We start from the raw sequence: 26,048 nt of genomic DNA, 5'->3' as shown, positions 1-26,048 counted from the left end.
AAAGATTGGTACAACGTTCCTGTATGTGGAAATCATAGGACAGTAGGGCGAGTATCGCTTGGAGTTATGAAAATATTTTAATAATTTTTTTGCTTTAATAATATATTTGATATTTAAAAAAGAAACACTTTTTACATTTTTATAGTAAAATGAAAAATATTGTGTCTATATTTATTTTTTCATTTTTCTTCAACTATCGTTTTTTTCAACATTTTATCTCGGTTCTAGATCTATTTTTCACCTTTTAAAAACTATTCGGTTTGTTAAAATTTGTTAAAAATTGACGAAAATATGATAGATTTTTAAAAAGAAGTCTTTATGCGATTTTTTAAATCTTATTTTGTTTAAATTGATTTTTGGCGTGTTTAATGATAATTAATATTATTATGGATTACACCATCGTCTTTATCATAAAAAGACGAAGAGATTTATGTAGCACATTATTGATTTCAGTTAATCTGTTCAATGCAGCAGGTTTGGGAACGAATAGGATACATTTCTAACCCGGTAAAACATTTGAGGTCGAAAAATATAGGTATACCATTCTAGAATTAAAAAACAAACTAACGGAATCAATCTACAAAAAGACATCGATTGTCTTGATCTTATTTTTGTTTATTTGACATTCTGTCTAAAAACTGCTAAGGGACAAGCTTTCTCTATTTCGTCGCTGATTGTCTGACTGAATACATGTTCTAACACTCTCATCTTATAATAGTTGTTTTTTGTGAAATGCGTTGATTAAAACAAGTAAGTTTTTTCTCCACTTTATGATAGTTTGCAAACAATAGCATATCTCACAAATTTTAGAAGTATTGTTGTTTTTTTTACTGCGTTTAGATGCTCTCACGTTTTTATGATTCGACTGTAGATTTTTTAACGTTCTGACCGAAATTACGTTACCGGCTTGACTACGATCATTTTATCGCTTTTGAATGAATAAAATACATTGTTTATCATCCTATTGGTATTATAATGTACATGGCCCAAACAGCATGGATTTTTTCGCCTTCATACGAAACAAATTTACCGTTTTATAATTATTCGGTTTTTATTATTTGTAATTGTGGATATTGCTTTTGCTTATTTTATTTATTTATTTTTACTTTGCAACAGTTATGACAAGGGCACATGTTCTTATCTATTGATCACGGTTTTATTTAATGTTTAATATTTTGTAATTTAATGTTCTTCTACTTTTATGTTGGTTTTTTATGTCTATAAGCATGTTATCAAGACTGATAAAGACTTAGTCGTAACGTTTCAAAATATTATAATATAGAGTAATTTTTATTTTATTATAACAGTAATTTAGTTCTTTAAGGTCATTGTTTATTTCCTCTCATGTAATACATTTACAAACTTTTATATGAGATAACATATAGTTCGTTTATTGACATAATTTTTTACTTTAAATTGAATTATGGTCAGTGTCCCGAGTCCTTTCATCTGCTAAATTAGGAGATAAAATCACTCAACTTCACGTTGAGTAACAAAACTACCCCGATAAGATATTCTAGAATTAAGCATGTCTATATACTTTTATCTGTCTTTAGTAAAGAGTCTTCACAATTATGCTACAATTTTTTTAGCCTAATCTATTTTATTTAAATATATAATTTTGTAATAAAGTATTGTGACTTCTAAAAAATAAAATCAGTTTTCTACATTAAGTTTGTGGCCATATTACCATCCCTGTTTCTCTTTAACTCATTATGCAGTGTCGCTATATTAGGTCGCTATATTATTGTAAGTAATATGTAATACAGTAAATATTTCATAACTTTGAATCTAATATTTTGATGAATATAATCGTTCAATTTAAAATATTGATTATTAACAAAGTTATTTTACCAGATAAAATATAAATGGCTGGCCATATTACCACCTTCTCCTCTATTATTTAACAACAATATATTTAACACATAATATTTATATTTTAAAAAGAGAGCATTTGTATTAAAAAAAATTTATATCTGTACTCATGGTAGTAATTATCATATACACATATGCTTTGTAGATCTAGAGATATAGGCGTGCTTCGCTCTCCGTAGCAGAGATAAAAAGATATTTGTTCATTTCTTCCTTCCTGGAAAAGGGGGTACATGATCGGTACATGATCGTATGGATCAGTGGCAAAAGGGTCTGTAGAAAGTGAAAGTTATAATTTATTACCTAAAACTGACCATGAAAACAGATATATTTTTTGTGACACTTTTCATCGTCAAGGCTACCTCCTAATACTGTGCCGAAACAAAATGCAAGAATATTCTAAGTGTCTCTAAAGAACTTTTTGGACTCCGCATAGCAACTCGACTCGATGAATAAAATATAGTTTAATAAAAGAATAGTCCGAAATTTTTACAATAAAATTTTCTCCGTGTACGAAACACTGTTTTCTCGTGTTTGTATCCCTCTAAAAAATAAACCGCGATTGTTTTCGGCAGCTCCGCACGTCTTTGGACGGAATTCATAGACCGATCTTAAGTTCAAGAATTGTCTTAAGTGTAGCTTCGAGTCGACTTGAGACTTACTTAACCAATAAAATAACTGCATTGACGTCTCAAGATCGTGCTTAAGATGGATCTTAAATAAGATTCGACTATGAATACTGGCATTTGTCTCCCGATCTAAGATGCCGCAAGATCTGTGATCAATGCCGACGCTGCGAGATCTGTGAGCTAGAGTCCTAAGGTCTGTTTTTCCTGCACTGTTGCACTGGTGCAATAAGTTAAAATAAGACAAATATATTTTTTCTCATTCTAACTTATTGCATTAGTGCAGCAGTGCGGGAATAAAAAACAAACCTCTATATAAAGAGAGAAGCGACACCGGGGTAGCGATTTCTGATTGGTGATACCGTCACCTAATAAAAGCAGCCATATCGAGCCCGGAGATATGTATATGTATATTGTTTACAGTTAACAGCAGACACATGTGTTTGTTTCGTTTGTGTTTCGTTAATGTAAGTTATGATATTGTAATATTGTAAATTATTAGAAATAGACATCATGTATGTGTTATAATTTATTATTAATTTATAGTTTATTTTTTTACAGTCTTTAAATATAATATATAATATTACAAACTTGTAAAAAGAAATGAATGTGCGAAGTGTTTAGCTGTTCTGTTCGGGAAAATCAGGGACTTCGTTTATTTCGGTTTCCAGAAAATAAAGAACAATATAGGATAGCTTGGATATCCTATATAAAAATTAATCGACCCAAATAAACCTTAAAAACAAACAGTCGCGTATGTGAGGTAATCGCCTAATCGTTTTTTTTTTTCATTCAATATAATTAGATGGTTGTATATACTCGGTTGTATAAACAATACTTATATTTTGCATAAAATTTTTAATTGTCAACATTACTTAATCACCAGATTTAATCAGTAAAACTCTTAAAAATCTTGTAACACGTTTATAACCATATAAACGGAGTATGTTTACTATGAGTATGATGAAACTGGAGCGGGCCCAGTATGGCGGTGCTAGAGATGGTGGGGACTATGGGGGCTCGGTGTCGCTTCTCTCTTTACATAGAACTCTACTGTGAGCCGATGCCGATGTCGTTATCACAATTACTTTTACAAAAAATCGTCGCTTAGACTCTACATGTTTACATTTCGTTTGGATGGGCACTCGCTATAGAAAGATTGGTACAAGATTTTTGTGTGAAAACCACAGAAAATACAGTGTGACAAGTGTCGCTTGGAGTCATAAAAATATTTTAATAATTTTTTTACTTTAATAATATATTATATATTAACAAAAAACATTTTTTACAGTTTTATAGCAAAATGAAAAAGATTAATTGTATCTTTATTAATTTTTTCATTTTTCTTCGACTAGCAATCGAATAAAAATCTGATTGTCCTGATCAAGATTTAAATCGAGCCTTTGGCACAAAACGCCCAACTCACTGTGTCGTGATCGCTATACTTTATTTAATATTGATTAATTAAATTTTAATTGCGCTCAAAAAGTTTCTTAGAAATCGTGGAATATTCTTACATTTTGTTTCAGTATAATAGTTTCGGCCTTAACCATAAAAAATGTCACAAAAAATGTACCTAGGTATCTGCTTTCAGTTTCGGATGATAAATCGTCGCTTTCATTGACTTCCATATGTTGTACTGTCTTTTTGTGCAAAACTGACCTGACCTACGAACTGCTATTGGTCCTCATTTCCCCTACTACCCAAGTAGCAAAGTACTGTCAAATAGGTGTTTTAATGACGCCTTCTTGACATTGCAAACGTCATTAAAACATCTTTAAGGCCATATTTGACGTTAGTTTGCTACTTGGGTACATACTTGCACAGAACAGGTGCATGGTGCATGTACCATATTCTGATTTTCGACAGTTAGCGAAGTCAGCATTCAACTGAACGTCACTCGGCATTAGTCGGTCGTCAGATACAGTCAGATTTCAAACACGGTCTGCAGCTAGAACTGGAGCTAGTTCGTTAATCTTCGTAAACGTCGTTTTGTCTTTCTATCAAGTAAGATAACATTTTTGGATAAAGTTTTTAATTTTATTATAAAAAATAATAAAAAGTTTTTTTATTGCCCTAAAAATATTTTCTAAAATATGTAAAATACATTTTTAAAATGCTATTTCAAACTTTAATAATACATATTTCTTATTTTTATAATCTTGTTGCAAAATATTAAAAAGATATTTTAAGTATTATTGACTTTGTAATCTTTTCAAATACTTATAAAACATTGCTAAATGTATTATACATTATCTCATAATTATAAAAATTAATAACAATTTTTGAAAGATATTTTTACGTATTCAAACAATATTTTCAAGAAATATTTTGAAAAAGTTGTTTATTATAATAAAAAATAATTTGAAATCGGAATTCCGAGTAGTTTTACACACATTTCATTTTCTTCGACAGAATTCTTTTTTATATTTTTAAATAAGTAATGACAATACCTTAAATATTTTATAAAAAAGGAATATCAAGGAAAAGTCATGTATGCATAATATAATAATTAAAAACAAACAAAAATATAAAAATTTTAATTTCCAAATGTTAAAATATTCCGACAATAATTTAACCAGGTTACAGATAACTTTTAATACATTTGGAAATATATAGATTTCCAAATGTATTAAACATTTGGAAGGGTTGGCAGACATTGTTTCCAGACTGCAATAATTAATATTCTTGAGATTACTTCAAGAAGAAAAATCTAATACTAAAATATCAAATTTATAATAATTTCTAAATGAGAAGAGCTTCTAGTTAATCCAATTATACAAAATTCATGCATTCAAGCATGTCATATCGCAAAGTGAATGTTCTCAAACGTGAATATAATTGTTCGCTGTACATTGAAAGTGATCTTTTTCTTACCTATCACTTCACACTCAAGGATCAACATTTCGACGCACGGGTAACAAAAAATGTTATGTGCAACATGTGCGAATAGGCTATGCTGGTCAATAGGTTGCTGGTCATGTGAGTGATTACTTCCTCCGCCGGACATATCCTTTACAGATAATTAGCCCACTCACTGCACTAGTTCCACATATAACTATTTTGTATTAATTTGATTTTGCACGTCATTGTGAAATGTGCCTAAAACGAGCAAATTTCAGATTTAATTTTAAAGTCTTTTCATTAAAAAAAAAATTATGACATCAATATTTCAATATTATGATTTTTGTCTTAAAATAATATTAAGAATTTGTCATTAACTGTTGTCACGCAAAGTTTAGTTCATCATGTGTCGAAAAATGTTTTAACAATATTTTAAACAAGCTTTTATAAATTTTTCTTTTTATATTTAAAACCTTTGACATTTAAAGAATAATACAAAATAGTTCTTTCAAATATTTGTACGATCTTTTCAAATACGATCCTTTAAACATACCTTATTTTTAAGTAATATTCGTAAAAAATTTAACAAATATTAAATATATTTAAATATATGTATATGGACATACAATCTTTTCAAAATATTAAAAAATTTATTTAACAAGATTATCAAACATACAAACGTTTAAGAAATGTTTTTAAACAATGCAAATAATATATAAATAAGTTTACTCTCACTTCAGTTCAATTATTTGAATTTAATCACACATTAATTTATGTTTGCATAGGTGAAAGATGTCCCTGCCAATAGAGGACAATGTTACATATGAGGAGGATGAGAGAGAAATAATTGAAACCGCGGGAATTCGAATAATTAAATTAATGAATGTTATTGTTTCGGCGTATATACTATCGCCAGACGCACCCTTTGGCTCTTCTGATTGTTGGGAAGATTTAGGCTTCGGATATTTAAAAATCTTAATTATTCCCAAACACTATGAATACATCTTGGTAGTATACAAGCAAGACACAGCGGAGGAGAGTAAACACTCAGAGGAGATTCTGAGCTGTGTTTCGATGTGCATCGTTAAAGATATTGAAGTAATAATTTTAGTCTTATATAATAATGTCTCTAAAATATAGAATCTAAGTAAATCTAAGTAAAGATATATTTTAGTATAGAGACTTATTACATCTTTCTCTGAAGTCGCTCTTTCCTTTTATCTAATTTGACTTTTCAATAAAATTTATATCATTTATAGCGAGTAGAATTAAGTGGAAATCTGTGAATTTCACAACGGTCAACTTTCTATGCTGAAGAGGATCTCATACCAAGAGTCGAAAAGAACGTCCAATGCTTTTTTTATTTAATTCTTTCGTATGCGACAATATTTAATCACTTTGAATAATTCCAATAAATTTAGCTTTACATTAACAATCGCGTATGGCTCTTATGCCATTTTTATATGATTGTCATATTTTTTTAATTAAACATATTTAATTAAGAATATAACGGTATCAGTGCTAGTACATTAAATATTCATTTTTCTTCTTTTAATCTTAATAACACGAATAAAATTCTTTTTTCCATCACGATAAATAATATTGGAGTCTTAGAAATTATATATTGAAAATATATAATTTATAAAAACTTGGTAAAAGAAGGATGTGAGAGGTCTTAAATTGTTGCTTTATTTTTAATTACTTGTTGATTTACTTGTTTATTTACTTGTTTATATCTTCTTCTTGTATTTTTTTCCAAGTTGAATATATTATTTGACATAGTAACAATTTGCGATGTGTTGTTATTTCATTTATTATTTTTATATTTCATATGTTATATAGATTAAAGACAACGAGTGGTTTTGGTCTGGGATAGATTGCAGTATTGAATCTCTTATTATGACCGTAAAAGTTGTCTTTCCAACGATAAACGCGGCACGAGATATGTATACAATTGTGAAAAGAGTAAGTAATGCTTAATTAAGAAGTATTTAAGATAATTTTGTAGTTTATATCAAGCACTTGATATGCGTATTAAGTACTATATCCGTATTAAATTCATATACTCACACTAAAGAAAATGACCTTGCAACTGTAGTAAAAATTTTCTGAAAAATTAAGATAAATAAATAATTAGAAAATACTATAATATATATTTTACATTGAGGGCTGGTTGTTCCAACTTCTTGGTAAACTTACCTACCAGATAAGCATGTGTCTATCTTCATTTCTTTTCTTATTATTTTCTTATTATTATAAATAGAGATCAACATATATTTATCTGATAGGTAAATTTACCAAGAAGTTGGAACAACCGATCATAAATCTATCTAAATGACAGAGATGGAATTTATACTTAACTTAATGAAACTTAACGTAAAAAAAAGTCTCTCTAAACGCCTATCCATATTAAAACTAATCGTATTTGTTATAAAATTTTCGTAATTATTTCTTTGTATAACTCTTCGGTATCAAATCAGTTATTAGCGCGTTTTATAAGAAATTACTTACTTAATATAGTAAACTGTTCCTCATTCCGATTTTTAGCTTGTTATTTCATTCGTTATATCTTATTCCTGAGCTTTACATTTACATACTCTATGATTAAATAAAAATTTTGCAGGAAGTGGACGTTCACAAAAATCTTTACCTTGGAAATCCTTCCTCAATAGAAGAATAAATGAAGACTAACAGATAAAAATTTTTTGGTAAAAGGTATTCAAGAGAAGGGGTTTTTAGTGGGTAGGCGGTGGAAGTAGAATCTTCGCGATGTATTTCCTATCGAATCCCACACATTCTGGAATACGGGCTTCAGAACGTCTTGCGAAGATTTTCCCCTTCTTTATTAAAAAAAAAAAAAAAAAAAGAAAGAAAGAAAAATTGGTAGTTTACAAACCTATCATAACTAAATAACCTATTAAATATAATTATGTGCATAAATAAAATTATCCAATCGCGTATTTCTATTATTAAGAATGCGTGCAAATTGTGATTGAATAATTTCTTTTATTTATAGAGGAGAAAGTGGCAATATGGTCACCTATTTATAATTGTATAATATCTTTGTTAATAATTAATATTTTTAATTGAAACTTAATACATACTAATAAAATACATTTATCAAAGTGTTGTTTATTAAATTTTAGATTCAAATAAGTTATGAAATATTTACTATATTACATATTATTGTACAATAACAAAGTCGTGCACGACTCACGTCACAGTCGTGAACATATTTCTGTATACATGTGAATATGCGATGTACGCATGTGTATGCGTAACGTATCGGCTTGGGTATCATTCCCGGAAACGTTTAACAAAAAAAGGGCTAAGAACCCTGAAAAACGAATATCGTCCTGCGTAAACAACTGACCTAAATAAGATGACCTGATCGTACCACCCAAAGGCCGACGGTTTCTTCGGCGACAGCGATCGCCCTTTCGCTATGGTCTACATGGCGCCGTACCCCGTAGGAAAAAATTATGCAAAAATTATTGCACAAAAAATTGCATATTTTGTGCATAAATTTCTGCAGTTTTTACAGATTTTTGTACAAAGTTTTTGCCTTTAGAATTTTTCTGCAGAATATTTTGCAAAATTTTATGTAATTTTTTTTTAAGACAAAAAACTTCTGAAAACATAAAATTCTGCAAAATATTCTGCAGAAAAATTCTAAAGGCAAAAACTTTGTACAAAAATCTATAAAAACTGCAAAAATTTATGCACAAAAATATACAATTTTTTGTGCAGGAATTTTTGCATAATTTTTTTCTACGGGACAGGCCGATAAAAAGTTTGTCTATGACCTGCTAAGAAGAAAATTTGCGGAAAAAAAATCTGGAAGGGGAATCGCTGTCGCTAGGAAAATCTCGGCAATCATCACATTCATTTAATTCATAAAATTGGTCGAGTATAGACGCGAGCTCCTTTTAACGTCGAGAACTAACGCGAGCGGTTCAGAACTTGAAAATAGACAATGTGATGGAAATCACGTAGGTTGTTAACAGTTTGTTATATGGACATTTGTGTTGCGACAAGCAAAAATAAACATTCATAAATACGAAACTACGGAGTGTAACTTAAATGTTACCTTCCGACGAAACAATTATTTATAATTGCGTAATAGGTTGAACAATTGCATAATGGGTTGAAGATAAACAGGAATGGTAATATGGTCACCACAAAAATAAATGTAAAAACTAGATTTATTTGAAAAAGTCACAATATTTTTTACAAACTTATATATATTTATATAAAATAAATTAGGTTAGAACACAATTGTAGCATAATTGTGAAGAAAGATAAAGGTAGGATTTTTAGGGTTACACGTAACTTCTTCCTTCTGTCGTGATAATAGTTTATACATGTTTTGAATTATTGGTTAACAATAGAGCGACAATCGATTTATCAAGGTATTTTTCGATATGAAAATGATTGAATGTGACTATATTCTCAGCATGCTTAAGTGGCTATATTAACAAAATCCTATGTCATTGTTTAACTTTGTATAATTTAAAATGTATATAGTTAAATAACAAAAAATACTCAAGTGTAGTATATACATTTGTGTGATAATACGTTTAAATTTAAAAAGAATGAGAAAATGTGTAATTAAATGTTAAAATGTACCTTAAAAAAGTTTCAATACTCGAAACTAAAAAATGCCTTTATAACAAACTGTAGACCATATTGTCTACAGTGGCCATAATTCCATCTTCTCCTTTGTTTTATTTTTTTAGTGTTTTAGTTTATGCAATATAAATTGCTTAAATTATATCTTTTACACAGAAAAATAAATAATATTGCTCATGGCTTTGCAGATATATAAATTAATTCATAAAAGATTAGATACATTGTGATACTTGGAATACGCTTGGACTTTGATTTACACAAAATATTATTATATTAATTTTAATCTTATTACAGTTGACTATCATTTATATCTATATTTTGTTTCTTCAGTTATTTCTTCCTAATTTGAGAATGATCTTTTGGGATGAATGTTATCCTGATAATCACTCAGCCATATTTAATCGTTTTTGATTCCATATATCAAAACAATTTTAATATTCAGAATACATTTTTAGAACATAGAACGTCAAAAAAGCATAGAGACTAGAAATTTATGATAGTTTTATTCTAAATCGAAAAAAAATTATAGAATAAGTTTTGAAACTTTAAAGTTCAGAATATAGCAAAAGCACATTGCAATGAAACACCGAAAAAGATATTTTATGTGATTTATTTATTATCAATACAACCATAAAAATAGTTAAGAATTTTTCTGTAACCTTTGTAATTTTTCTGTGCTAAAATTAAATTCTAAAAATGTAGAAAAGATAATTGATTAAAAATCTACTTAAGTCTGCTTTTAATTCGTTTCATAAAAACAGATATATATATATATATCTGTTTTTATGAAACGAATTAAAAGCAGACTTAAGTAGATTTTTAATATATATATAATCTTAATCGATTTATGGACCACGCATTGCGTGCTTTAATGCTTTGAATACGTCCATATAAGCAACGAGACGAAAGGAAACTGCTTATAGGGTTAATGACCAAGGATGCACTTTGCATGGGGTGTGGTCTTTCCTAATAATACTAATAGGGGAGTCAAATATCGGCAAACGTTACCGTTTATTGACAGACTTGAAAAAAGTAATGTCTACAAAAAGAAAAAATTAAATTACAAATTTGAAAGATTCATAAATTTAAAGCTCACAATAAACATGTTCAAATCTATTTTCATAGATATAAATGAAACATACAAAACGTCGATTTGAAATAGAAAATCTAAATAAAATTAGAAAATGGGGAGAAAATTAAAACTATACGAATAAGCAAATATACATAGCAAATACCTACAACAAATATATTGTCGACAAGGTAAAGTTTATTATCGAGAGAAGTTACACAGTTTTTCTTTTCTTTGGGATAATGTAAGAAAGTGCAGAATTTTAAGTGCATATAGTAATTGATTACTAAATTACAATTGTACAATTTGTGTGTAAAAAAAATTGTACATACTTTTTACAATGATCATTTCGCCTACTAGATAAGCAAAATAACTTAGTTTATGAGCAACAGTGTGTGGGCATTAATTTTATCTTTCTTCATTCCGATCATTCATGAAAATATGTCATACCATTTTACAGCAATGTTATTAATTTTAATAAAGAAGTATTATCTTTCCAGTTCGTAATAAAAAGGCATGAGTTACAATATATTTTTTCATAAAAAAATTTTATTGTTTCACATAACTTATTTTAAAATATCAGAATATTCAAGACTTAAGCATACATGAAATCATTTACATGCTTTATTTTATCATGCCTTAATTAAATTAAACTGGAAATTCTACGTGCGAGGTTGTGATTAAACATTTATATATATTTAGGATATATCAAAGATTGCTTAGTACAAGATGTGAAATAACTTCCGATTATTTTATAATAGCACTGTAAAAGAACACAAACAATGCTATCATAAAACATTTTAAGATAAATTTCAATAATTCAATATTTTGTATTTAATATACTATTGTATTATTGTAAAATAATATAAACACATATAGAAGTTCATCAAAAAAAGTATTATATATAAGTTATTTGCTAGTTAACGCTGTGCAAATAAATATTTTAATCAAAGAATAAAAAAATTATATTTTTCCCATTTTCTTTAGCGAAATGTTATTTTTTCTATTGTAAATAAAAATGTTAAATTTCTTTACGTAATGCACTATTATGAACTCAACAGAATATAATTCACAATCCTCTTTATTAATTCCTGACTTTTAACATAAAAAAAGATCATATAGTAAACAATATAAAATACTTTTTGATAATTAAATATTCAATGTTTTCTAATCACCTCCTATATATGCTGAAACTTTAAAATAATTTCTAAATTATTAAAGATATAAAGATAAACATTTATTTACATTGTAGTCTGCAATGTTACTAATATTAGTTTGTTTTATTAACTATTCTTAATTTTTCAAGATTGATGTTAGTTGCACACAGTAATAAAAGTCGTAACGAGTTTCTACATCAAAATTATAAATAAACTTGTTTAAAAATATTATGCCAAGATAATGTCTAAGTTATAATTTCCTTATAATTAACATATTCAATCTTATCTAACTTTGTTAATGTTATTAAGAAGTTCATTGACAATAACATAAATCATATTTTACAACATTATAATTGTACATTTGCTTGATACTTTTCTAGACCACAAAACTACAATATTTTCATAAATTATTATGTGTACCTAATGCACTAACGGCAAAAAAAGTTCTTGTACCATGCATGTGAATCACACTGCAGCTCCCTATTAGAGCTATATAAAGTTTTAGATGATAATATATTGTATTCAGTTTTATTATACACAATATATATATATAGTTTGCTTGACTTTTTGTAATTTTTTAAAACTAATGATAATAAGATATACAATTTAAATAAGGAAAATTATATTAAGTGCGCTTTAGCTCTTATTGTCTAATTTTCCTTATTTTTTAAAGGATATTACTAACACTGGGACAGAAGTGAAACATTGGACTATGAATAGGTACATTTTTTCTTTTACTTATTATTACGAAATTGTTTGTAACATGTTTATGTTATTACCACTTTCTTCTTCCTCTTCTTCCTAAAAAATGATATATATATCGTATATTTATCTAAAGAAACTTATATTACTTCTTTTCACATAATATAAATAATTAAAAAAATAACTTTGTTGAAAAACAGGTATCACTCACCTCATCAAACCCGAAACAGGTTTCCATTTCTTTTTGTAATTTAGAATCGTTTTGTGAGTTCTGTGAAGATTTTGATGAAGTATTGGGTTCTATCTTTAGATCTTGCATTTCTATATCTTCGTCTACTTCATCAATTTCATCCCCTGTTCCTGTTACTATGCTATTTTCTTGAGTTAAAGGATCTTGCATTACCAACTCTCCATCCTCACTCGCAACAACAGCCATCTATTATAAATAAGTATGCATTTATGATTTCTGATAATGTAAACTTTACATTGTAAGGTATTTATGATTTCTGATGATGTAAACTTTACATTGTAAAGTATTTAATTATAGTATACGTTACTATTTAACAGACAAATTCTTTAAAATCTCTTGCTTAAGGATTACCTGATCAGTTCCTTGATTGTCTGCTAACTGGATCACTTCTAACACAACGTATTGCTGGCCATCACTGCCTTGAACCGCCATCATGTCATCTTCATCTTCTTCTTCTTCTTCATCGTCATAACCTTTAAGTTTAGAAGCTAAATCACCTGTTGTTACAACATAACACATGGATATTAGTCAATGATCCATATTTAGATCATATCGTAAATGTCCCTGTGAGTGTAAACGATTTTATATACTATGAAGTAACATAAAGAAATCACATTCATAAATTATATAACACATGCATATTTAACATTTATCGTGATTTCTTTAAAACTTCCTAAAATTTTAGATTCACATTTTTTTTTATTTTGCACTTTACCTGTCATTACTTCAACACGTTGGCCATCAATGATTTGAATCTTTTTCTGTCTGCCGATTTTAAGAGCTTGTTGTTTTTCTTGCAGAGATGATTCCGGATCGTGAACAGCCATATGTCGAATAAGATTACCTTTATGTCTGCATAACATAAAATTTCATATTAAAACAAATTATTTCAAAAGATGGTTTTATCAATCGTTTCAAATAATCAATTATGTGTACACACCTAAATGCCCTTTCGCACTCGGGACATTGATGCGTTTTTTCTTGTGGTGGTGGAGGAACATAGGAGGGATTATGATAGAGATTGCAATGCCGTTTGAGTAACTGTTTTTGTCTAAATGATTGAAAGCAATGATCACATTGATACGGCTTCTGATCAGTATGAATAAGCATATGACTTTCCAAATGACGCGCTGATATAGACGCATATGGACATAGATCGCACTTGTAACATTTCTCTCCTTCGTGAGTTTTGCTGTGTAACTTATAGCTATATCTGAAATATAATACACGTATTAAAAATATAGTTTATTAAGATGTATACATTACAATATTTGTATTTAACGTGTATTTGACTGTGGCATTAAAAAATTATTATTAAACAGTGTAATGTATTTTTGTTTCTATGTTTATATGTCTTTTAAATGTAGAGAAAATTTTCACATACCTGTCCGGGAATGTTTTTCCACAACGTTTGCATTTTAGTGGTTTATCAGAAGTATGCAACTTTTGCACATGAATTCTAAGATCCGTTTTTCTGCCACATGTAGCTGGGCACAATTCGCATTGAAATACTGGTTTATCGCCTACTGTAACATGTATTGTTTTCATAAGAAAGTAAATTTGTTTCTATAAAAAAATACTTAATATCTCTTTATATAAATGTAATACTTAATATCTCTTTATATATCAATAATGTAAGATATAAATAGCATGCACACAATATATGTCATATTTCTACAGATTTTTCTAACAAGTTCCAAGACTATCATGTTTAAGTGTTACACAATCATGCAAATTATATGTAATATTCTTTATATAAATTTTTTAATCAAAGTTATTATTTTAATTCTTAGAATTCTTTGAAAAAACCACTATATACTTATAGTACCACTATATATTTAATATATCTTAAATATATAACTTACCATTATGTATTAATTTATGTGCTTTCAAACTGTTGGATTGAGTAAATCTCGCTTGACAAAAATCACACTCATATGGTTTTTCTCCAGTATGAATGCGAAGATGGCGTTTTAGTTTAAATGTATCCGGACTTGCATATGTACAATGTGGACACTGCAAAAATAATTTAAATTAAATAATATTAATTAAGTATTAAATATTTAGTCATTAATTGACTCAGAATTAATATTACTCTTAAAAATAAAATATTGTTTTATATGTTAAATAAGCATAATATAAAAAAATCAGAACTAATCTAGAATAATACACAAAAAATATAAATTAAACATATAATATTATAAACAACTGTACTGTAAAGAAACTCGAGAGACTTTCGGTTTTTATATGTATTTATGCAACTTATTTTTTATGTATGCAACAGGTAGCATATCTATATACTTTTAAGATGTATATTTTTTAAATAGGTGACAAATTAAATTAAGAAAAAACATAATAATGTATACCTGATAAGGTCGTTCGCCTGTGTGGCATCTAATATGTCTCTTCAATTTTGAGAGCTCAACGGATGCATAATCACACTCGTGACATTTATGTGGCTTTTCATGGGTGTGTCTATACCGAACATGTCTTACAAGTTCACCTACAAGTAAATATATAAAAATAAAAATTATATGTATAATTTGTTTATTTGTAAGCATTTAGACTTGTAAAATTTCTAATTTGGAAAAATTTAAGAAAGTTATAATTTTTTAAACAATTACATATTTAATATTTTTTAAATATAAAATATTATAATTTTTAAAAATAAAATAATTTTAAAGTTAAAAAATATTTTTTTCTTTATATTACTTTCACATAATTCATAGATATGTAAATAGAAAAAATAATCAGCACCAAAGTACATACCTGAAGTTGTAAATGCACTCTCACAATATTTGCAATGATGAGGCTTGGTCCCAGTGTGAGTGTTGACATGATTCTGAAGTGAAGCCAGAGTTTTAAATCCTCGCTCGCAAACACTACATTTATGCGGTCTTTCTTCTGAGTGCGATTTCATGTGCCGTGATAAAAGATATCTATTATATAAATAAATAGTTTATTATTTTTTCTAATTTTGCATATGACTTCTTTCAATACATGATAATAAATTAGAAAATAATTTAAGTCATGATGTAATATATGTAAAGAATATTATAGAAAAATAATTATGTATACTAAATGTAATACCGTTTTGGGCTGGTATAGTTGCAGTAATTGCACATATGGGCTTGCGTCACAGTTTGAGATTTCTTTGGCAAGAACTTAATAATTTTCGTCTTGTCATCTTCCGCCTCAGATTCCACTGGTGCTTCGTTATCTTCATTATCTTCAAAGTCATATACAGTAAGATCTTGTTCACCTTCCGCTTCCTCTCCCTCAGCTGTAGCAGCTGCTGCCGTTACCGTTGCCGTTTCATCTTCCACGGATTTACCCTCTTTCTCTTCAGACTCAGGTTGCTGAACTATCAGAACATAACTCACTTCTCCAGGATTTGTATCAGATGGTACAATCGTAACAGTTTGATATGCATCGCCAGAATTAATTACAACTTGATTGTTTTCACCATTGACTTGTGCCTAGAATTTATATTTATAAATATTTATAATTGTACATGTTTTTTGTCTTGTAAATTAAAGTTGTTGACTACAATTGTGACTTTAGTATCGCTTACCTCTTCATCGCCCTCAACATTTTCAAGTTCTTCAATCTCCTGATACTGCTCATCTTGAGTTGTTTCACCTTCGTTTTGTACATCAGTCTCTTCCACTTCTTGTATCTGTACCTGTGTCATTACAGGTGGCTCATCACTGTTTGCCTGGTAATAATATTGACCAGACTGATCAACAAAGTACGTTCCACCCTCTTCTCCACCCGATAAGCCCTCCACTTGTTGCACTGTAATAAAGCATACATAGAATATTATTCAGTATAATGAAAATGTTTGTAAGAAAACTACTGCAAGTAACTACTAACATTGCACATGTTGCAGTTCGCCTTGTCCTCCCTCGATTTCCTTGTTAAATGTCTCCAAGTATGTTTGTATCTCGGTGACAGATTCTTGTCCCTCCTCCAATTTTATAGTCGCTACGTTACTCATGATTGAATCATGTAGCTCAAACAATGGCAAGTATGTTCATTAGTCTGGAACATTATACCATTAATATGTATATATATCATTAATAATGTCCAGATAACTTAGAAACACAAGATTGAACTACCACACAATAAGTATAATCTCCAATAAAAATCTATATTCTCGTGTCAATAATTTTAAAAATAAGTGTCAAATTATGTTAAAAGAATGTACTGTACACACGAAATGCACTTTTCTCTTCATACACATCCTATTCCCATTTACTAATAAAACTTATAATAAATAGTCAAAAGATTTTCGAGCAAAAGGCAATAATTTCCTAATTTAGCTTTCTATTTCTCATTAGCTAACTTAAAAAATCGCGAGTTTTACACGCGGGAACACGCGAGAGAGAGGGGGGAAAGGGAGATCTTGGGGAAATAACGCGTTCTGACCGTGGAGACGAGAAACATGTTTGTGGGTCAAGACTCGGGCCGCCGTTCCTCTCGGAACTTCGCCCGAGGAAACAACGAGACCAGGCTGACCGGGTGCTCGACGGCGGGCATCGCCACGGCCGAATCGATCGACACGGCGGAGAGGATAGCCGCGCCACGCGCGCTGGCCGAGGGCACGGATGACGCTCGGCAAGACGAGCGTCCCCCGAGGTGGTTGTCGCGGTCGCCCGCGACGGCGGGGCGCTCGCTTCTCGGCGTCTCTCGGCGCGCGCGACGATCAAGGGGGAAACGTGCGGCGCCCGCCGCGGCGGCGACGGCGGCGACGCGCCGCCATACGACGACGCGGGCGGCCAGCGGCGCTGGAGGAGGCCACCGACGTACGACGCCATGGGGAAGCGAGAGAGAAGCCGAGGCGAGCGCGCCATGACGGGCGACGCCAGCGAGGCGAGGCGAGGCGAGGTGCGGCGAGAAAGGTACGGGTGAGCAACGCGATGGTGATACGGCCGGGTACCTGGGGGAGCACCGTGTTCCGCGGACTCTCGTAACACACCGCGGGAGCCCCACGAGGTCGCGCATTCTGTCGGGGAGCTTTTAAGACAAACGCGGGTGCTTTCGCTCTCAGGACACAGGGGGCATTAACGACAAAAATTTCAGAAAATTATCACCGTCGGCGCTGTCATCAATATGGAGGACACCGTGCGACGATGCCGCCGTGTCGTTGTGCCGCGTGTCGTCGGGAACCGGAGGCTCGCCCGGGCACGTCCCGGAGCTGTCCGCCCGCGCGAATATTGTGGAAACTTACCGTACGTCGACGTAGAATAGGACTGTGGATGCTGAGCGACCCGATGAGTCGATACTAAGCCACCAAATACAACACGTAAACCTACGATCGTCGCGTGAGGGCGTTGTATAAGAGGAAATATGGCCGATCGAACTGCGAAGGTTCAAATGCTGCGCTGTTCTGCGCGTTGGCAGCTGCGCACTGACACGTCACGCGTTACGCTCCCGTGTTTATACGCCGCCCGCTCGATCGTCGTTTCTGGACATCCGTGGGCATCTTCCGGAAGACGTAGAAACAACCTTTCGCGAACGTCCCGGACGTTCCGAACTCTCTGGTCACAAATTATTTCGATTCCATTCGATCAGATTCGCGTAAATGCACGATGCGTACGCGAGAAAGTTGATTCATCGCATGTCTAACGCGAGAGAAACGGCAATGGCGTTGACTTTTTTTTTATCGGATACGCCATCGTTTAATTTTTGTATACAATTGATTCAATTTTTTAGAATATTTTTTTGTATAAAAGATCAACTAAATAAGACTTTATTTCATCCTGTTTGAATCGCATCCGGTTTTTACATGCGGAACTCTACGCAGACGATCTGGCGGCCAATCAACTTTCCGCTTTTTCCGGAATGACAGATATGTAGTAAAAGGCGATTGGCCATTGCGTCCGCTTCTTATTGTATAGAATTGATTGGTTAAATTTTCTACGCATTCGCATTGTGCGAGTTTATCTGGACGAGTTTTAAAGGCCATTTGACAAACAAAATTCGCGCGTAACTTGGACTACCATTAACTCGCGTATTTAGTTGCAAAATAGATCCTTTGCTTTTTACTACTCTTAATTCATCATTGTATCGGCAAATTATACCGCCAACCTTCATACAAACACTATTAATGCCAATTTGTTGCAATACGTTTTAAATATAAAATATAAAGGAACAAAAATAAAACGACACAAGTCTTTTGTCAATTAATGAACTTTTCCATATATGTATATCATATTTTCAAAACAATTTAATTATACATACAAACTATATTAAAGCCGTGATTAAGTATAAGTCGGAAAAACAAAATTATTAAGGATATGTACAAATCTGTATATGTACTAATCCATGAATTTAATATAATCAGGATATTTTGTAGAATATGTATAAAAATAGCAGTTTTAATATATTTTTACAATATGCTATACTTCTCCATACCTTGCATTACAAAACACCACATGGTAACTTATTCAATGATGATTACACATGTATACGTATAAAAACATTAACAAGATAAAATTAATTAATTTAAAGAAACATACAAGTGAACATTTATAAATTTCTTTTCTCTTTGGAAGAACAGAAAACATATAAAAACTTTACTATGTTAATTATTATACAATAAAAAATAATCTTATTTTTGCATAATTTGTAGACTCAAAGATTTTTTTAAAATATTTTCTAATATATCAAAGAGTTGTATTACAAATACATACTTTTCAACATGTTTTAATTACGAGGAATCTGGCAAGACTTTTCCTCATCCATGAAATTTTTTATATCTACTTGTAAAACATAACCCATAAACATTGCTATTAAAATCATCAATATTATGGAAACTAAAAGCATTTTTATAATGACGATTTCTCTATATATATTATTGTTACATTTTTCTAAATGGCTTATCTGAAATTATTAAGATGTATTATTAATATTTTAATACATATTTGGAAAACAAAACTGTGCAATATAGCTTATATACCTTAGAAGAAAATGCATCAATACGATCATTTCCTGCCATTGCAGAAGTTAACGCAGAATGAGATTTTGGTATTTCGTTATTTTCGATAGTACCATCGCTACATCGCAACCTATGCATTTCTGTCGCCTTTTCGGACTAAAGAGAAGGCAATGTAAGTATGTTAATAATCGTATGAATATTTTAAATCTGAAGTTATCAACATATTTTGATATCTCAATGTAAAGATAGCATATTAAATCAATCAAAATAGAATTAACTTACCTTCCATAGTGCATTCAGTTCCTGTGCTGTAGCATTTGTATTTTTTAATGGAAGGCACATGACTAGAAATCGATCGTTGCACAATAGACTGCGTACATTATAGCCAGGTTGTAATACAACCGTAACGTTTTTTTGTTCAGACGGTTGCAGAACTCCTAAACTTGGTCTTACTCTAAATTTCTCAGGCGACGTTGTCTTTATCTACAAAATCATCTATGTTATGCTACATTTCAAATAAATTTATTTCAACAAATTATATATTTACTGCTGTAATAGACAAATAAAATATCCATAACGTACCTTATAAGATAAAGACTTGTCAGATGAAATATTTTTAAGCGTAATTGTCCCAGCTATATCATTTCTATCTTTATTGAACGTAATTACCTCTGAAGGTTCTATGGATAATACTGCAAAAACAGATTTTATTTAATGCTGCGCACACATCTGGTTTTTATGTTACATATTCTAGTGGGATATAATAAATTTGCATATAAAATTAATTTGTTATACTTTATTATACATACGCTGTTCTTCATTAATTTGATCTCCAATATTACTTGGACTTTGCTCCGTGAGTGGTGAATTGTCTATAAAGTGCACCTAGAAAATACAGAGTATTTAAAAAGTTATTGGACAGATGTTTAACAAGTATGAATAATTTCATATACATCTACATATTCCATTTTATTTAGCACTCCTTTTTTCAGGATAAGATCTAATTTGAAGTATAGGTATGATGTTAAAAACAAATTAATGTGATTGACAAAAGAATAACAGAAAAAAAGAATATAGTCCAATGACAAAAAAACAGTAAATTTGATTCATCATAGGTAAAAGCAATATCTTGATATTATTTGTATGTCATATAAGAATTATATAAAAATAGCAATTGCATAAAGAAATATGTAACATGTGTACCTTTTTATCTAGCTTTCCATTCATTACACCATCTCCATTCGTTTGCTCTTCTGAGACAAACTTAAAGACATAATCGTTATTACCTCCCCAACATTTCAATGCATCATTTGGATGGACAAAGTCCTTCAAGTTGGATTTATTAACAAACTTAATTTTTGGAATAGCTTTAGCAGGTAACCATGATTTTATTATTTTAAAAGCTGTATTTAAAACCCAGGCCATATCAAAAATTAGGATATAATTTAGAAAATTTGGATAATAAGATTTGAATAGACCAATGAGATACTTGGTAAGCTCCATATCCATATTGGAAAGTCCAGCATCTGCCATATCAAAAAAAATTGATATCTGATTTCCATTTCCTTCTCTGTAAATATAAAATATATATACATACACACACACACACACACACACACACATATATATATATATATATATTAACGAATTACAAATAATATTAATATTGTTTATAATCGTTCTTGTATAAAGATAAGTTACCAATACCTTTCTAATCTTTCAAACCAATAAACTATACATCTCTGAAGCTCTGGAAAATCTTTTACTCCTTTAACATGCAACTTTGATTTAACTATAAATAGTTTCTTGCCATCTTTATCTTTACTAAAGCCAAAAATTACACCTTCTTCTAAATAATCTCTTCTGATATTACCTTCGGTGATATCTGTAATCCAATTTATAATGAAAACATTTATTTTGTTTTATATTCTTATTAACACAAATCCTTTCAGTGCATTTTGATAAATGGTTTGTGCATGTGCAGAACACTACCTATAATACATTTCAATGCTTAATGCTTTTATTTATTATTAAAGGCAGATAAATTTCGCCTACAGTGCTTACAGTATATCATTTGTTTGTTGAACATGTGTACATGTTTACACATAGCAATAAAAGGATTAAATTATATCTTATTCAAATTAAGATAATTCTAGATTTAAGAAAACAACCTTTATCAGTTTTACTTATCAATATTACTCCCATAGAGAGATAGTAGAAAATAAAAACTGCATCACACACAATTCAGACATTACCATTTGTTCCAAATTTTCTTCTCCAAGTACAAGTTTCCCAGAGCATATTGAATGCCTCCTGTTCGTTGAACTCATGATGTTCCAAAAATCGTTTCAGCCAGTCATCAGTGTTCTTTATCCTGGCTATATCAGCAGTATGGAAACCTCCTATAAAAACAATTGTTAATTAAATCCAAATATACAGAATCCAAACGAAAAAAAACAAGTGCAGTTTTTTCCGCGCTGCATTTTGTAATTCTATAAGTAATTAACAGGCAAATGTTTTTCCAATTATCTACATCATGTTCTTTGTTCATATCAATTAAAGCGCCAATTGTTTTCAATTGAATATGCAATCGACTGGATATGACCTTTGTACATGTTATATGAGCTTTGACACACATGTATGTATATGTGATAATTAATTCACAAGTATTAGAAATTGCTCTTGATCGTCCAAAAAGGGGGAAGAAACCTGGGTGTACATACTGGGGTCGGGTGGTCCCTCGTCGTCCAGCTTTTTGAAGAACTTTTCGCGGAGCTCCGCGATTGCTTTCGCGTGCGTTTCCATCTTTCTTCGTCAAGCTAACGACTGGAACGCTGGGAGGGTGACACTTTGACCGGCGCCGAGAGACTACACACGATAGCCAGATAATAATTGTTTATTCGCACGCCTGCCTGCGTCCGTGCATGCCGCCGCGTCGCTCTGCGCCGTGCGCGTGCCGAACAAAATTCCCTTCTACCTATACGCACAAGTCCATGCCCACTGACCGGCGCAGCTCGATGACGATACGTCTTGATCAGTCTTGATCTCTCTCGCCTTGAAAGTGAAATAAGGACACTTTTCGAGTGTCTCGAGGAAAGAAGAAGAGAAACAACACCGAATTAATCGAATGTTTACATACACTATACAGTTGAATCGAACGGACTTGCTCGCAGCTTTATCTAATCGGAGACTATCAGGAGAAACGGTCGCCCAGATTGACGGTATTTCATTTCGAATTATCATCAATTATCATTTTGACTGTCCACGATAATCGCTGCCGCGATTTAGCAGACTTTCGTCTTCTCCACGTCACGTTGCAAGCCAGTAGTCAGTTTTTCATAAATAATTTATCGCTCGGGTGTGTGACGCGACAAATTCTCCGGCAAACATCTCTCCGCGTCCATGATTCAAACGTTGCGTGCCTGAATCAGCTGTGAAAACAGCCATCTTATAATTGTCAGCTGTCGCCTGTCGCGAACATTATCGCGATTATAATATTATCGTGAAAGTGTTGGTCTAATCAGTGTGACAGCTTTTAACAACTTGGGTGATTTTTGCGAAATAGCTACGTGATGTTTGATTACAAAAGACTGGCATACACATCGGGCACGTCGTGATTACTGAAACGTAATCTACTACCGCGTACGTGCAATCGCGGGTTTCCCGTAATATTTATGTAATTTTTTCGCTTGTTTCTTTCAGAAGATCTGAGACAATAACAATTCGTGACAGACGAGACATGGATGATGAAACGTTGAATAGGTAATTGTAGGATTTCATCGCATGTTATTACATTTATGTAATAATTCACAACGTAATACATAGAAAGGTTTCTCATTTCGAATGCATGAACGACTATGTTTTTATTTTTGTTTTAAGATTCGGCTTTGTCGCGATGCGATATTGTGTATATGACATCAAAGACGAGCAATGACATGCAATAAAAGATTTTTTTTACACACCTTAGAATTGACAATAAACTTCTTACACGGTTAATCTTTTTTTCTTTCGATCAATGAATTAACTTAGACATCCTTTTTCACATACTGGAAAAAGACCGAAGACAAGCTTAAATTTATTATTATATACAATTTTATTTTTAGTTTTGTCTTCAACATATAATAATCCTCAAACCTGTAAAGTATGTTGAAAATCACTTTGACATTTGCAACAAATTGAAGCTATCAAAAATCAATGGTGGAAAACTATATTACATTATTTTAAAACTGTATTAATTATTTTATACTTCTATGTGACATATTGAACAAATGTCTCAAGTTACTGTATATTTTACAGATTTCAAAATTACAAAATTATATTTTTAAGGGAAAGCTAGAAAATAAAGCCGTACATAATAATTTTTATTACATGATCTTTCATATCTGATGTCATGTAAATAATTGCGTCATGAGAAAACAGCTTTAAACTGATAAAATTAAACACATTATAATTATGTCTGAACATATGTTATAGAAATAATATTCAAATTCAAATAAATTTATTATACATAAGCAACAATAGAATGTTTTGAAGTTTGCACTGCTATATTTTAATAGTTTTTTTATTTAAAGATTCTATGCACTTACTATCTTAAGTTGTGACACTAAAGATGAGAAAATGCATCAAAAAATTCGGTAAAATATATATATTATATGTATATACCTATACTAAAATATAGAAATCTGTTTCACTAAAACCGTAATGGATAAATAGAATTGATTTATAAAATATATTAAAAATTTTTATTTTGCATTAATTAAAAATAATCATAATAAATAAAATTAAAATATGGTAATATATATTATACATATATTTGAAAATAAATTATACATAATAAAAAACGAAATAAGCACAGTTGATTACTATCAAATTGATCATAAAAATTAATATGATTTAACTCCTCTTTAAACAAAAAAATTTTAGTATATTTTGTCTATTTTATTATTTGCAAATAATTTCTTAAAACATATTTTCATTTTAATATATCTTGAAAGAATTTTTATTGTATAATTTCTTGCTTCTGCTTTCACAATGTGAGTGGTAAGTAAAAAGTAACTTTAAAAAAACTCTTGAAATATAATAGTGAAAATGAATGAGAGGCTATTTAACTATATAAAAGTTGTATGTCACCTATGTATGTTATTGGCATTCTATATGTCATAAACAGATTATAGAAAGACACACAAAAATAAAAATTTATTATGATTTTATTTTTTGTAATTGTGCAATGGCGCTATTGCTATAAAATATAAATATGTATTTTTTTAGATTAGCAGCTGAAGCTTTATTGGAAGAAGCCAAACTTGGTGCACGAAGAGCCGAAATAATGGGTCCCAGTGGATGGGTAAAACCTAAAGAAACCATTAACAAAAGATTTCTCCATTCAACATTACGAAATGCAGTATTATCAAATAAACATCAATCACTGAAGCAAGATAAAATAAAAATTCAACCACGTAAAGCAGATACTGTTAAAAAATCATAATACATAAATAGTATTGTTCTTATGTATTTGTTTTAATATTTCTGATATGTATTTTTAAAAATATCTCATTTCTCACTTAAGACGATTTTTGGCGACTCGTTTGGTATATGTACCAAAGCGTACCAAACTGTACCAGAACCAATGAGATATAAGTAAACTTTTATCTTATTGGTTCTGGTACAGTTTGATACATGTACCAAACGATCGCCAAAAATCGCCTTTAGAGGAAAAAAGAAAGATGTGCGTTTAAACATTAATTGGTACTAAAGTAAACGATTGTAGTTGTTTTTATTTATTCTATTAGAGTACATTCATTCGTGATAAATATTACATATTTTTGTATGAAATAAAAAAGAATTCTATATAAATATACCAATAAACTGTGTGTAAAGTGAATCATCGATCAATTATCAATATTGTACAAAAATATTTTGAACGCTTTGCATTTTGTGTTTCTTTTTTCGCCAA

At 30.5% G+C, this 26,048-nt stretch overlaps 4 protein-coding genes and 1 long non-coding RNA gene across 14 annotated transcripts; 3 read left to right on the top strand and 2 right to left on the bottom strand.

Moving 5' to 3' along the window:
• Positions 1-379: 379 nt before the first annotated feature.
• Positions 380-8,882, top strand: LOC114255137. Of its 2 annotated transcripts, XM_036283527.1 has the most exons (4): positions 380-4,505; positions 6,128-6,440; positions 7,185-7,307; positions 7,966-8,882. In XM_036283527.1, exons 2-4 carry the CDS (start codon positions 6,135-6,137, stop codon positions 8,020-8,022), a joined length of 486 nt encoding a protein of 161 aa, XP_036139420.1. In that variant the 5' UTR covers positions 380-4,505; positions 6,128-6,134; the 3' UTR covers positions 8,023-8,882. The 2 variants fall into 2 exon arrangements, with proteins under 2 accessions (XP_036139420.1, XP_028048809.1); XM_028193008.2 differs by having other exon boundaries at positions 380-6,440.
• Positions 8,883-11,221: 2,339 nt separating this feature from the next.
• On the bottom strand, positions 11,222-19,189 carry LOC105832653 (transcriptional repressor CTCFL). 6 transcript variants are annotated; one of them, XM_012673788.3, is made up of 13 exons: positions 18,386-19,189; positions 17,029-17,196; positions 16,727-16,950; positions 16,243-16,631; positions 15,922-16,091; positions 15,519-15,655; positions 15,018-15,168; positions 14,537-14,678; positions 14,093-14,365; positions 13,868-14,004; positions 13,504-13,649; positions 13,114-13,338; positions 11,222-13,001 (listed from the first exon to the last, which is right to left on the bottom strand). In XM_012673788.3, the coding sequence occupies exons 2-13, from the start codon at positions 17,150-17,152 to the stop codon at positions 12,945-12,947; spliced, it is 2,175 nt and encodes a 724-aa protein (XP_012529242.1). In that variant the 5' UTR covers positions 17,153-17,196; positions 18,386-19,189; the 3' UTR covers positions 11,222-12,944. The 6 variants fall into 6 exon arrangements, with proteins under 6 accessions (XP_012529242.1, XP_012529243.1, XP_036139419.1 ...); XM_012673789.3 differs by lacking the exon at positions 18,386-19,189 and adding an exon at positions 18,095-18,239; XM_036283526.1 differs by lacking the exon at positions 18,386-19,189 and adding an exon at positions 18,095-18,239 and having other exon boundaries at positions 13,504-13,625.
• LOC118644615 lies at positions 17,938-19,321 on the top strand. The gene is made up of 2 exons (XR_004962394.1): positions 17,938-18,056; positions 18,238-19,321. It is a non-coding gene; the product is annotated as an uncharacterized LOC118644615 (long non-coding RNA).
• A 198-nt stretch (positions 19,322-19,519) lies between these two features.
• Positions 19,520-23,034, bottom strand: LOC105832654 (motile sperm domain-containing protein 2). The gene is made up of 9 exons (XM_012673792.3): positions 22,819-23,034; positions 22,351-22,497; positions 21,803-21,980; positions 21,299-21,665; positions 20,905-20,980; positions 20,678-20,787; positions 20,378-20,578; positions 20,117-20,251; positions 19,520-20,040 (listed from the first exon to the last, which is right to left on the bottom strand). The coding sequence occupies exons 1-9, from the start codon at positions 22,898-22,900 to the stop codon at positions 19,864-19,866; spliced, it is 1,473 nt and encodes a 490-aa protein (XP_012529246.1). The 5' UTR covers positions 22,901-23,034; the 3' UTR covers positions 19,520-19,863.
• Positions 23,035-23,110: 76 nt separating this feature from the next.
• LOC105832655 (protein POLR1D) lies at positions 23,111-25,976 on the top strand. Of its 4 annotated transcripts, none has more exons than XM_012673794.3 (3): positions 23,111-23,316; positions 23,801-23,857; positions 25,364-25,976. In XM_012673794.3, exons 2-3 carry the CDS (start codon positions 23,835-23,837, stop codon positions 25,578-25,580), a joined length of 240 nt encoding a protein of 79 aa, XP_012529248.1. In that variant the 5' UTR covers positions 23,111-23,316; positions 23,801-23,834; the 3' UTR covers positions 25,581-25,976. The 4 variants fall into 4 exon arrangements, with proteins under 4 accessions (XP_012529248.1, XP_012529247.1, XP_012529250.1 ...); XM_012673793.3 differs by having other exon boundaries at positions 23,115-23,316; positions 23,798-23,857; XM_012673796.3 differs by lacking the exon at positions 23,111-23,316 and adding an exon at positions 23,336-23,722.
• Positions 25,977-26,048: the final 72 nt, after the last annotated feature.

This window comes from Monomorium pharaonis, chromosome 2 (genome assembly GCF_013373865.1).
Source record: "Monomorium pharaonis isolate MP-MQ-018 chromosome 2, ASM1337386v2, whole genome shotgun sequence".
NCBI classification, from domain to species: Eukaryota; Metazoa; Arthropoda; class Insecta; order Hymenoptera; family Formicidae; genus Monomorium; species Monomorium pharaonis.
The sequence above is the reverse complement of the archived record's forward strand: the minus strand, read 5'-3'. Positions and strand labels throughout refer to the sequence as shown.

Bases quoted from the DNA above. Each gene is read 5' to 3' on its own strand.
- LOC114255137 (XM_036283527.1), top strand. From the start codon at position 6,135: ATGTCCCTGCCAATAGAGGACAATGTTACATATGAGGAGGATGAGAGA. The intron at 6,441-7,184 runs GTAATAATTTTA...TATGTTATATAG, and splicing joins GCATCGTTAAAGATATTGAA to ATTAAAGACAACGAGTGGTT. The intron at 7,308-7,965 runs GTAAGTAATGCT...AAAATTTTGCAG, and splicing joins TGTATACAATTGTGAAAAGA to GAAGTGGACGTTCACAAAAA.
- LOC105832653 (XM_012673788.3), bottom strand. From the start codon at position 17,152: ATGAGTAACGTAGCGACTATAAAATTGGAGGAGGGACAAGAATCTGTC. The intron at 15,656-15,921 runs GTATGTACTTTG...ATTTACTTGTAG, and splicing joins GAGTGCATTTACAACTTCAG to GTGAACTTGTAAGACATGTT. The intron at 14,005-14,092 runs GTGTGTACACAT...TATGTTATGCAG, and splicing joins GAGTGCGAAAGGGCATTTAG to ACATAAAGGTAATCTTATTC.
- LOC105832654 (XM_012673792.3), bottom strand. From the start codon at position 22,900: ATGGAAACGCACGCGAAAGCAATCGCGGAGCTCCGCGAAAAGTTCTTC. The intron at 21,666-21,802 runs GTATTGGTAACT...TTATATTTACAG, and splicing joins TGGTTTGAAAGATTAGAAAG to AGAAGGAAATGGAAATCAGA. The intron at 20,579-20,677 runs GTACGTTATGGA...ATGATTTTGTAG, and splicing joins ACAAGTCTTTATCTTATAAG to ATAAAGACAACGTCGCCTGA.
- LOC105832655 (XM_012673794.3), top strand. From the start codon at position 23,835: ATGGATGATGAAACGTTGAATAG. The intron at 23,858-25,363 runs GTAATTGTAGGA...GTATTTTTTTAG, and splicing joins GATGATGAAACGTTGAATAG to ATTAGCAGCTGAAGCTTTAT.